Raw genomic sequence first — 12,514 nt, 5'->3', positions numbered from 1 at the left:
AAGTTGGACTTGCTCAGAGGCCACTGGCAAGTACCTTTGTCAGAAGGGCAAAGGCAATTTCAGCTTTCGTAATGCCAAATGGATTATATCAGTTTAAAGTCATGCCATTTGGTATGAAAAACACTCTGGCCACATTTCAGAGACAAACCAATAATGTCATTGCCAGATTACCCAACTGTGTTGTGAACATTAATGACCTGGTGATTTTTAGTCACATATGGAAGGAACATTTACAACATTTATCAGACTGGTCCGATCGAAAATTTGTGCCGAATTTTAGCAGTGTGGCTGCTCCACTCACTGAATTGCTAAAAAAAGGCAAGAAGTTTCAGTGGACAGCGGACTGTCATAAGACATTTGACAGCCTGAAGACTGTATTAACCACTGCCCCGGTATTAGCCACACCTTATTGCACAAAGCCTTCAAGGTGGCGATCTATGGTAGTGATGTGGGTGCCGGTGCCATGCTCCTGCAGGATATCAGGTATTTCTCCGGGAAATTGAAGTTCATCAGCAGAAATATTCAACAGTTGAGAAGGAGACTTGGAGGTTGGTGTTGGCACTACAACATTTCAGTGTTTATATTACCAGCAACACATCTGAGACAATCGTATACATTGATCATAACCCATTGATATTCGTGGAGAAATTTAAGGACAAAAAGCCAGACTGTTTAGATGGGACTGTTGTTGCAGCCATTCAATTTGAAAATTGTGCATGTGGCAGCTTGAGAAAATGTGATTGCCAATGCATTATCGAGACTTGAATGAGAGATGAAGGCATTCGGTGGTGGGAGAACCACAGACTGAATCTGAATGTAGTTTTGCATGTTTATACTCAATGAATATATATGTACGTTTTAGGGTAAAACCATTATTTTTGGGTGTTTTGAAAAATGAAACCTTCTTTGGATATTGATGGTTCATTTTTTTAAGGGGGGGACGTGTCACAATGTCAGTCATTTTACAAGGTTAATATGCCCTTGAGTTTTTTTCCACAGAGGGGGTAATTGGCCAGGCTACAACTGGGCTGGGTTTGAAAGGTTTATTGGGGCCCTTTTTGTTAACCCCTAACAGACAATGCCTCTGGCCTAAGGCTTTCATATCTTAAAAAAAAGGTATCATCAAAGGGGAGGGGCCTTTGGAACTGTGGAGTGAGCCTTTGTTTAGAGTTTTTGATACAGTTCAGCGGCAGAGTGTGTGAAGGAAGGCTGCTGGGGCAAATCCAGCCGGGTACTCTCTCTCTAACCTCAAGCCTGTAAGCCCTGGTTTATTAAAACATTAATATGAATAAATAGCATTGCTTCAGATTTGATATGATTCTATTGATATTTGTCAAAAGGAACGAATTAACATGAATTTTATAAATCTTTGAACTTTATTGTTCATTTACTAAGAAGCTGATGACTGTGCCTCAACATAACTAATTAATGATTTTAATCATTTTTTACAAGTAATTTCTATCCAATTTAGATTATTTACAGGTATTCAATTTTCATCTGCATCACCTGCTTTTCTTGCATATCAGCGAATATTTTTGAGGCTTGAATACTTTAATTATTTTAAAATGCTGCTTGACTGCACTAGTGTATGAAAAATTTTGCATTTAGTAATTTTGGATGCCATGTACCTGTTTTGTCCAACGACTGCACATAATAACCCAACTGCTGTGTACACAGCAGTGGCAACAAGGAGGATATTTTGCTAACAACTACTTGCATTTAGGTCACACCTTTAATATAGTGAAATGTCCCAAGATACACTTAAAGAGTGATGTCATACAAAATTTTATAACAGTTGTTTGAGAAGGTGACCAAACAGGTGAATGAGGGCAAAGCGGCTGATGTGGTGTATATGGATTTCAGTAAGGTGTTTGATAAGGTTCCCCAAAATACGCTATTGCACAAAATATGGAGGCATGAGATTGAGGGTGATTTAGCGGTTTAGATCAGAAATTGGCTAGCTGAAAGAAGACAGAGGATGGTGGTTGATGGGAGATATTCATTCTGGTATACAGATATTAGGAGGGAACTGTTTTGGGTCCACTGCTGTTTGTAATTTTTGTAAATGACCTGGATGAGGGGATAGAAGGATGGGGTTAGTAAATTTGCAGATGACACTAAGATCAGTAAAGTTGTGGATAGTGATGAAGGATTTAACGAGTTTAGAGATGATGAAGGATGTTGTAGGTTACAGAGGGACATAGGTAAGCTGTAGAGCTATGCTGAGCAGTGGCAAATGGAGTTTAATGTGGAAAAGTGTGAGATGATTCACTTTGGAAGGAGTAATTGGAATACAGAGTACTGGGCTAATGGTAAGATTCTTGGTAGTGTAGCTGAGCAGAGGGATCTCAGTGTCCAGATACTTAGATCCTTGAAAGTTGCTACCCAAGTTGATAGGATTGTTAAGAAGGAATACAGTGTGTTAGCTCTTATTGGTAGAGGGATTGAACTTCAGAACCATGAGATCAAGCTGCAGCTGTACAAAATTCTCATGTGGCCACACTTGGAGCATTGCGTACAGTTCTGGTCACTGCATTATAAGAAGGATGCGGATGCTTTGGACAGGGTTCAGAGGAGATTTACTGGGATGTTGCCTAGTATGGAGGAAAGGTCTTCAAATAAAGGCTGAGGGATTTGAGGCTGCTTTCATTAGAAAGAAGAAGGTTGAGAGGTGGCTTAATTGAGACATATACGATAACCAGCAGGTTAGATTGGGTTGACAGTGAGAGCCTTTTCCTCAGATGGTAATGGCTTGCACGAGGGGACACAGCTTTAAACTGAGTGATGATAGATATAGGACAGATGTCAGAGGTAGTTTCTTTACTCAGAGAGTTGTAGGGGTGTGGAACACATTGTCTGCAACAGTAGTAGACTTACCAACTTTAAGGGCATTTAAATGGTCATTGGATAGGTATATGGACAAGAATGGAATAGTGCAGGTTGAAGGTCTTCAGATTGGTTTCACAGGTTGGCGCAACATCGAGGGCTGAAGGGCCTATACTGTGCTGTAATGTTCTATGTTCTATAACATGTAAGGAGATAGGTTAATGATAATGATTGTGGTTGTTGGAGGTCAATCATGTCAGATTCAGAACATCTCTGCAAGAGTTCCTCAATCTTCAGTTGCTTCATCAATGACCTTCCCTCATGACCTTCCCTCCCTCATAAATTTAGAAGTGGGGATATTTGCTGATGATTTCACAATGATCAGGACTATTCACAACTCCTCAGATACTGAGGTAGCCCAGGTCCACATACAGCAAGACCTGAGTAACACCTAGGCTTCAACTGATAAATGGCAAGTAATATGTAGACCACAAGTTGCAGGAAATGGTCACCTCAAACACGAGAGTATCTAACCATCTCCCATTGGTATTCAATGTCATAAACACTACTGAATCCTGCATTATCAACATCCTGGATGTTACCATTGACCAAAGACTCAATATAGGAGTTGGGAGGTCATGTTGCAGCTGTACAGGACATTGATTAGACCACTTTTGGAAAATTGCGTGCAATTTTGGTATCCCTCCTATCAGAAGGATGTGTTGAAACTTGAAAGGGTTCAGAAAAGATTTACAAGGATGTTGCCAGGGTTGGAGGGAGAGGCTTAATAGGTTGGGGCTTTTTTCCCTGGAGCGTCGGAGGCTGAGGGGTGACCTTATAGTGGTTTATATAATGATGAGAGACATGGATAGAATGAATTGACAAGATCTTTTCCCTGAGGTGAGGAAGTCCAGAATTTGGGGCATAGGTTTAGGTCAACAGGAAAAAATTTAAAAGGGACCTAAGGGGCAACCGTTTTCATGCAGACGGTAGTGCGTGCATGGGATGAGCTGCCGGAGAAAATGGTGGAGGCTGGTACAATTACAACATTTAAAAGGCATCTGATGGGTTTATGAATAGGAAGGATTTCAAGGGATATGGGCCAAGTGCTGGAAAATGGGACTAGATTAGGTTAGGATATCCGGTCGGCATGGATGAGTTGGACCAAAAGGTCCGCTTCGTGGGGCACATCTCTATGAATCTATAACTCCATGAGCACGAATACAATAACATTTCAGCAGTTACAAAAATACCTGAATCTGCCTTCATCATCCTCATCCAGATAACTGGGATATGCCCAGCTAATGTGATTCCCTTTACAGCGTAGCACCAGCCTTTCTCCAGCAGGGACCACCAAAGTGTCAGAAGGTTTTCGAAACCTGCCTTTTTCCGACAGATGAGTCATTATGAGGATCCTCGAAGGCACCTTGACTGAAACCTTCTTGACTTTTGGCTTGCTTTTCGTCTTTTTGATGGCAGGTTTGACTTTCTTCCCAATATTTTGCTTTTTACCTTTGGCAACATTTTTGACAGTCCTTGATTCCTTCTGGCATTCCACTAAGAAAACAATCACACAGTTCCAAAACTTAAAAAAAATATTTTCGGCCTAGAGTCTTTTAAAATTATTAAAACTTTTGCTGAATTCACAAGAGAGAATGCTGTAAACTGTAGGCTCCAACCCTTTCCTTTCTATTTTTCAATCCCATCATTTTTGTGAAAATTACAACACAGAAAAAGATATGGCCAAATTGGACCATTTTGTGAATAATTTCCACAGAGCTGTAATTCGTGAGCCCAACGTTTCCATTTATCCCACTGTCCTTCAACTGTCTGTGTAACCTATTCTCAAATGATGATATCATGCAGATATTTAGCTGCAGTCCACAAAAGAACATCTGACAGGAATTTCTTTCCTTTGGAGAGTGATCATTCTTTATTTATATTTTAAGGGGCACCACTCTGTCCGTGTTGGGCAAAGCAAGAAGGCAAATAGTACCAGTGTCTCCACAGGGGTTGAACCCGCATTTTGGCAACTCAGTATTTCACTCCTACTGCAGTGAAGGACAAATGTTTGGTATTAAGCAAGGTTGAGATATGTAATGTGCTTTATAATAGGTAGACCTTCAACTGTAATGCAAACTGGGTAATATAAATGAAGTGTATTTAAGTAACTCTCTTGTGGTTTACTGTGAACATTGCAGTTCAAAGACTTGATGTAGTACAAAATGCACTAAGAGTGCTACTTTCCAATAAAACAAGCTAGTTTATCAGTATTATTACAAACAGGTTCTATTTCCCAATGTTGCACAAAATGTAGCTCTGTTTTTGATTGCTGTTCAGTAACATTCACTAGAACATTACATATAGGGACATGTCTGTAATGTTATGCAGTATAATTTCCTGTGATCAATCATTGTTTGGGCTGATTAATAAATTGAACAAACATATGACAAGAAGAATAGGAAATGTCCAACTTTTCCATTATGCCAGTTTCACTCTGGAAATTGTAGAACCCACCATCAAGCCAACCAAACTAAAACAAAAAAAGGAAATGTTTCCCTGTAGTTATATCATCAGCCATTCTTGGAAATTCCTCTCTGACCCTGCAAGACAATTTAATCAAACCATAATGTCTTGGCCCAGTTAACAATGTAACATTCTGTAATGTGGAAATGACTTCCAGTCACAAGAAATCTTACAGCTCATATTTTTTCTTGATGGCTTGCAGCACATTGATTCTCATCATATATCCCAGTTAACTGTTCTTATTCTCTTAAGACTTTAACCTAGAGTTAAGTGTAAGAGTTGTTTTCCTTCCCAACATGTAACCTAACACAATACTATTGTAAATTTCACTAATGCTCCCTGAGCCCTCTTTAGCCCAGAAATTCTGTTCTGCCTCCTCAGAATCAAGTTGCTTCCTTATTTTTGACACCTCTAAGTCCATGTTAACCCATTAAAAAAAATCCCAAATTATCTATACTCCAGATAATTACAGGATTTTAAAATAATATTAACTGAATTGCTTCTCTTTGTAAGGATCTCACTATCCGCTGACAAGTAAGGAGAGCAAAACAGGACACAGTATATGGCAAAACAAAGACCTTGTTCAACATCGTCATTGTACTAAGAATAAAAAAGTAACCAAACCCATTCAGCAGGTCAAGCAAAGACTATGGAGAAAAACAACTAGGCGAAAGTGAGGACTGCAGCTGCTGGAGATCAGAGTCAAGATTCAAGTGGTGCTGGAAAAGCACAGCAGATCAGGCAGCATCCGAGGAGCAGAAAAATCAATGTTTCAGGCAAATGCCCTTCCTGATGAAGGGCTTTTGCCTGAAACATCGATCTTCCTGCTCCTCGGATGCTGCCTGACCTTCTGCGCTTTTCCAGCACCACTCTAATCTTTACTTTGGAGAAAAACAGTTAACAGTTAGGGTCAATCTGACTACCTCAGCTATTGATTTTAATTTGTGCTTACTTGAGCTTTCCAACATCTGCAGTATTTTACTTCTGTCATATTTTATTTGTAGCTTCACAGTTAACTGCTTTAGACAGGCCCGGGGTGGCTTTGGGATGGCAGTGTGTGGATGGATCATAGTGACAGTGTCACAACTAAAGGAGGCATATTGGGGTTGCAGAAAGCCTTTCCATGGGCCACACAGAATGGCCATAAAGAAAGGATTTTACCTGGCAGACTTGCCAACCAGGGCTAGCCTTCCTGATGCCAGAAAATTTACAATTTGCAAAGGGCTGGAAAAAGACAGTGGTGTCTTTTTGGGTAGAGAGCTGAAATGGTGGGGAAAGGAATCCAGGAACTGTTTTAATCCCCCAAATTGGATCAGAAGAAGAAAATGCAATGCTTCTTGCTGCTCAAATGATGTCAGAACTTGGTGGAACAGTCTGCCTTCTAGTTTGGGGTGACCAACTATAATTAAATCTGTTCTCAGGATTATCACATGGCTTGCCTCCCTGCCCCAGCCATTAGTTGGCTAACACATGTTGATGCAACCCATTTGGATGCCAATTGGATGATGCTTGACTGTCAATCAAACAGCGCTGCCATCAATACCTCACCCCGGCCCCATTTTCAATAACTGGGGAGAGAAATTTTGAAAGAAGTTGACAATATCCCTGTGATTTGTTTTTCTCCAATTCTGCAATGCCCTGGAGATTAATCCATAAAACCATAAGACATAGGAACAGAAGTTAGTCCAAGACTTCTTGAGACTCCCAGATAATCCTGGTCGGTTGGGAACCTATATCAAATGGTTTGTGGCTCACGAGAGAGGAGCGCCCCCTTTCGGGTCAGACGTCAGAACGATGCTGGATTTTCCCTCTCAGGTGATTGTCAAACAGCATTGACACTATTCGGAAGAGAAGCTTCTCTCCATGTGTCCTGGACAATGTTTGCCCCTCAACCACTATCACTAATAAAAACAAAACAATTGTGTGAGCTCGTCCCGCACAAACTGGTTACAACACTTTCTAAACTTGAAATGTGCTGTTTTCAGCTCTGAGACACTGAGATGCTGAAACACAATGTAAGAGGAATTTCAACAATTTTATTCCATTATCCGAACGGGGACACTTTAAGTGAACGGCCTCTACAAATGTAATGTCTAATCCCAACATTTTATCATACAATTTACACAATGTGACAATGCCCACTCTCCCTCATTCAAACTCCAAAGGTATTAAAAACTTTCTGAATGGTGGTTTCGAATCTCCCAGACTACTGAACCTTCGGATCGTTTGTAATAACACATAAATAATCCCACTTACAACCGCATGAGGCTTTAAAGAGTTAATATTTCCACACACAAAAAACCCCTAAGGAGGGATACATTAGTGAGGTAGATGTGGTTTGGAGACAGCACGGAGTTAGCTCAATGGACTCTCGATTACAATGTGACTTACCGAATTCCAGGACGAAAACAGTCAGACAAACCAGCACGAAGGCTAGCCCCAGCCTCATGGTCAGAAGATGGTAAAATCAACTGGGGAGTTTCTGACAGGCAAGCCCCAAGGTTACACCGGCAGGAAATTCACACCAACACGTGCATTCAGCAGCTTCGCTGTGGAATGTCGAGGTACCAAGGAATTTGTTGTTCTTCAAACGGAATTGAGAAGTCAGCTATTTCTCGCCCAACAAAGTGTCCTCACAAGCGGCTGAGAGTCAACCCGGCAGAGCTTGGCAGCTGCAAGAGCTAAGTGATTCAATGGAATCCATTCATCTGCGCTGAGCGCTCAGTAAACATCCACAAACTCCTGCAGCCTCTGCTTCCGCCGATCAGCTCACCCTTTCCTCAATACATCTTAAAAGCGATCGAAAACTCATTAGGAATCCAAGGTATTAAAAATGCACGGACTTGAAATGAGAGCTGTCTTTCACACGCTGCCACGGTCACCAGGGAGAGAGAGAGGCTCAAAGTTTAGTCTGTTTACATTCCCCTCTTCAAACCAAAGAACCTCGGGGTTTCTTCTCTTTATCAACTAAATATAAACCTCCTTGGTTGCATTGTGGTGTGTGGACTTCTTTATCTTCGAGGCTACGACCACGAGCAAAGCAAATGGTTTTGGAATTCAAAACGAAAATGTCCAATTATAATGTGTAAATTTTCGGTGCAGGAACGATGGGCCGAATGTCTTCCTTTGCGCCGAAAGACTTCTGTGATTCTGTGAAAATTACAGTTAAATGATATAGTAATTGCGCCTTAAAGTTGAGGAACGGGCAATATATGTTACTAGATGTGGATTTAAGCTGGATCCGTACATGTATTATACATACATAAAATACAACACTAGAATTTGGGTTTCTCAATGAAAGATTGACGGTGGTCATCCTGTCGTTGTCCTGTCAGCATGGGGATGAGGTCAAGCTCCATGGCTTACAGACCACCCTTTCCAATATTTGAATAGGCTGCACCTCAATCTTTGGCAGGACAGCATTCCCATCCACCTGACCCTTGGTCACCTCTTGGAAAGAGAGTAGACAATCAAAGTCATAGACATGTGCAACACAAAACAGTTCCTTTGGTCCAGCTGGTCCATGCTGACCAGATAACCTAAATTAATCCTATGGCTATTTGCCAGCATTCGACCCATATCCCCCTGAGCCTTTCCTATTCACGTACCCATTTCTGCTGGGACCAATATACACATTAGAAAAGCCGTTACCACCTTTGCTTGGCATACAAAATGCTCATGAAAGAAAACAAGTTGGCTCTTGGGGCCAAATTGCTGGTTTTGAGGTCTATGCTCTTAGCACCTTCTTGTACAACTATGAAACACAGACAACTTGCAGCTACTGCAAACGGAAGGAAACAAATTTCAACTCTGACACTCACAGACCAATCTTGGCATCTCATGGCAATACAAAACCATGAATGTCATAGTCTTCTCAAATTCTGGATTAGTGGTGCTGGAAGAGCACAGCAGTTCAGGCAGCATCCAAGTAGCTTCCAGGCAGCACTAATCCAGAATCTCGTTTCCAGCATCTGCAGTCATTGTTTTTACCTCATAGTCTTCTAAGAATGCAATTTCTCATCAGGCAGTGGTGCCTTTTCTGCCTGGGCTTAATTGTAAATGTATTCCAGAGAATTTTCTGCACAGTGGGTTTGACTGGGGACAGAAGACCAGTTGAACACCCAAAGCTCTGTTTCATAGATGTTTGCAAGTATGATAGGAATGCCCTGTTCATCAACCTTCACAGCTGAGGAACACTAGCCAATGATTTGGATGAGAATATAAGGGGTATAGTTAGTATGTTTGCAGATGACACCAAAATTGGTGGTAAAGTGGACAGTGAAGAGGGTTATCTTGGCTTACAAAAAAATCTTGACCAATTGGACTAAGGAATGGCAGATGGAAAAATATGAGGCATCATATTTTGGTAAAGTAAATAAAGACAGGACTTATATAATTACTGGCATGACCCTGAGAGACCTAGGAGTTCAGGTACATAATTTGTTGCAATTTGCATCACAGGTAGATAAGATGGTTAAGAAGGCATTTAGCTTGTCTTCATTGCTCAGACATTTGAGTATAGGAGTTGGGACATCTCATTGAGGTTGTACAGGATGTTGGTGAGGCCTTTTCTTGAGTACTGTGTGCAGTTCCTGTTATAGGAAGGATATTGTTAAAGATTCAGATAGGATTTACCAGGATGTTTCTGGGACTAGAAGGTTTGAGTTACAAAGCAAGGCTGGATAGGCTGGGGCATTTTTCACAGGACCATAGGATGTTAAGGGGTGACCATTATAGAGGTTTATAAAATCATGAGGGGCAAAGGTCTTTTTCCCTAAGATGGGGGAGTTTAAAATTAGGGGGCATATTTTTTAAGATGAGAGGAGAAAGATTTGAAAAGAACATGAGAGGCAACATCTTACATAGACAGTGGTTAATGTGTTGAATGAATTGCTAGAGGAAGTGGTGGATGCAAGTACAGTTGGATATTCAAAGTTTGGGAGAAGATTTGTAGCTCGGGTGCTCATTGTTGTGGTTCTGTTCGCCGAGCTGGGAATTTGTCTTGCAAACGTTTCGTCCCCTGTCTAGGTAACATCCTCAGTGCTTGGGAGCCTCCTGTGAAGCACTTCTGTGAAGATTCCTCTGGCATTTATAGTGGCCTGTCTCTGCCGCTTCCAGTTGTCAGTTCCAGCTGTCCCCTGTAGTGGCCGGTATATTGGGTCCAGGTCGATGTGTTTGTTGATAGAGTCTGTGGATGAGTGCCATGCCTCTAAGAATTCCCTGGCTGTTCTCTGTTTGGCTTGCCCTATAATGGTAGTGTTGTCCCAGTCGAATTCATGTTGCTTGTCATCTGCGTGTGTGGCTACCAAGGATAGCTGGTCGTGTCGTTTCGTGGCTAGTTGGTGTTCAAGGATACGGATCGTTAGCTGTCTTCCTGTTTGTCCTATGTAGTGTTTTGTACAGTCCTTGCATGGGATGAAGTTACGAGGGTATCCGTTTTTGGCGAATACCTTTTATAGGTGTTCCTCTTCCTCTTTTTGCAATTCTGGTGTGCTGCAGGGTGTTGTGGCCCTTTTGAATAGTGTCTTGATGCAACTTCGTTTGTGTGTGTTGGGGTGGTTGCTTTCATAGTTTAGGACTTGGTCTGAGTGTGTGGCTTTCCTGTAAACCTTCACCACAAAGGTTTCATCAACAGATGCCTAAGAGAAAGACAACGGAACGAGGACATGCCTCAACCCAAAGGACTAGCCACACTACCGTACATCAGGAGCATTTCTGAACTGACAGCCAGACTACTGCGATCACTAGGACTCATAACAGCACACAAACCAACAGCCACTCTCAGACAACAACTCACCAGGATGAAGGACCCGATACCCAGCATGAGCAAAACCAATGTAGTGTACAAAATCCCATGCAAGGTCTGCACAAAACACTACATAGGACAAACAGGAAGACAGCTAACGATCCGTATCAATGAACACCAACTAGCTACGAAACGACACGACCAGCTATCCTTGGTAGCCACACACGCAGATGACAAGCAACATGAATTCAACTGGGACAACACTACCATTATAGGGCAAGCCAAACAGAGAACAGCCAGGGAATTCCTAGAGGCATGGCACTCATCCACAGACTCTATCAACAAACACATCGACCTGGACCCAATATACCGGCCACTACAGGGGACAGCTGGAACTGACAACCGGAAGCAGCAGAGACAAACCACTATAAATGCCGGAGGAAACAACACAGAAGTGCTTCACAGGAGGCTCCCAAGCACTGAGGATGTCACCTAGACAGGGGACAAAACATTTGCAAGACAAATTCCCAGCTCGGCAAACAGAACCACAACAGTTGGATATGTTTAAAAGACATTTGGATATGTACATGAATAGGAAAGTTTTAAAGGTATATAAGCCAAATGTAGGCTGGTGGGATTAGTTTAGTTTAGTAACATGTTCAGCGTGAACTAATTGGACCAAAGGGTCCGTTTATGCTGTATGACTCTATGACGTTAGCTGTGGGCTGACATACATCATCATGAGGATCGGTGGTTGCCGCAGTATGGCAGCATTTAGCAGTGCTGAAAACAACAATCAAGAATAGCACCTGAAATTTCACATGGGGCCTTTGTGGCAAAACCAGCCTCTCTGGGATTGGTCTTTGGTCAGCAATGAAAATGCACAAGGTGAAACTAGGATTTGCTCCTTGTCCATTATCTCATGTAAATGGAATGTGTGGACTAGTTCATTTTGTCCAAGGTAGATTTGATTTAGTTTTGATCAAGTACTTCAGAGTAAACTAATCAATTACCCTAACATTCTGCTTAATTGGGGACACCTTTATCACATGTCAGTTGTACCTGTGCTCTTATTTAGAGCAGGTCAGAACTACATCCCACTTTGCCCTCACAATTGCTTTCTCAAACAATCCTCCCCCCCACCCCCCAATCCCCGACATACTCTATATTCCTCAAGATCATCTCTTGTTTTTTGAATGGTTATACCTAACACAAACTCTCAATATCCTTGACATGCAAGGTTGCCTGGACTTGCGGCTCTTGACCTTCACCCTTGGAGAAACAAGCTGGCTCTGAACTCTCACTGTATTATTTTTAACTATCTTCCATTTTCCAAATATAGACTAACTTGCAAATAGCTGCAACCAGTCTATGTTTGTCTGATTCTGTTTAATGATAATGAAATTGGCCTACCCC

The 12,514-nt window shown here is 41.8% G+C and overlaps 1 protein-coding gene across 1 annotated transcript in view; it reads right to left on the bottom strand.

Moving 5' to 3' along the window:
- The window catches only part of LOC140491949 (platelet-derived growth factor receptor-like protein), a 29,267-nt gene extending 21,088 nt beyond the window's left edge, over positions 1 to 8,179 (bottom strand). Inside the window, exons 1-2 of the mRNA XM_072590451.1 lie at positions 7,744 to 8,179; positions 4,080 to 4,383 (exon numbers count right to left, since the gene is read on the bottom strand). Of these exons, the coding sequence (XP_072446552.1) occupies positions 4,080 to 4,383; positions 7,744 to 7,801 (362 nt within the window). The 5' untranslated portion in view covers positions 7,802 to 8,179. The remainder of the gene's footprint in view (positions 1 to 4,079; positions 4,384 to 7,743) is intronic.
- Between the last annotated feature and the right edge of the window lie 4,335 nt (positions 8,180 to 12,514).

Source organism: Chiloscyllium punctatum, chromosome 20 (assembly GCF_047496795.1).
Source record: "Chiloscyllium punctatum isolate Juve2018m chromosome 20, sChiPun1.3, whole genome shotgun sequence".
NCBI lineage: Eukaryota > Metazoa > Chordata > Chondrichthyes > Orectolobiformes > Hemiscylliidae > Chiloscyllium > Chiloscyllium punctatum.
The sequence above is the reverse complement of the archived record's forward strand: the minus strand, read 5'-3'. Positions and strand labels throughout refer to the sequence as shown.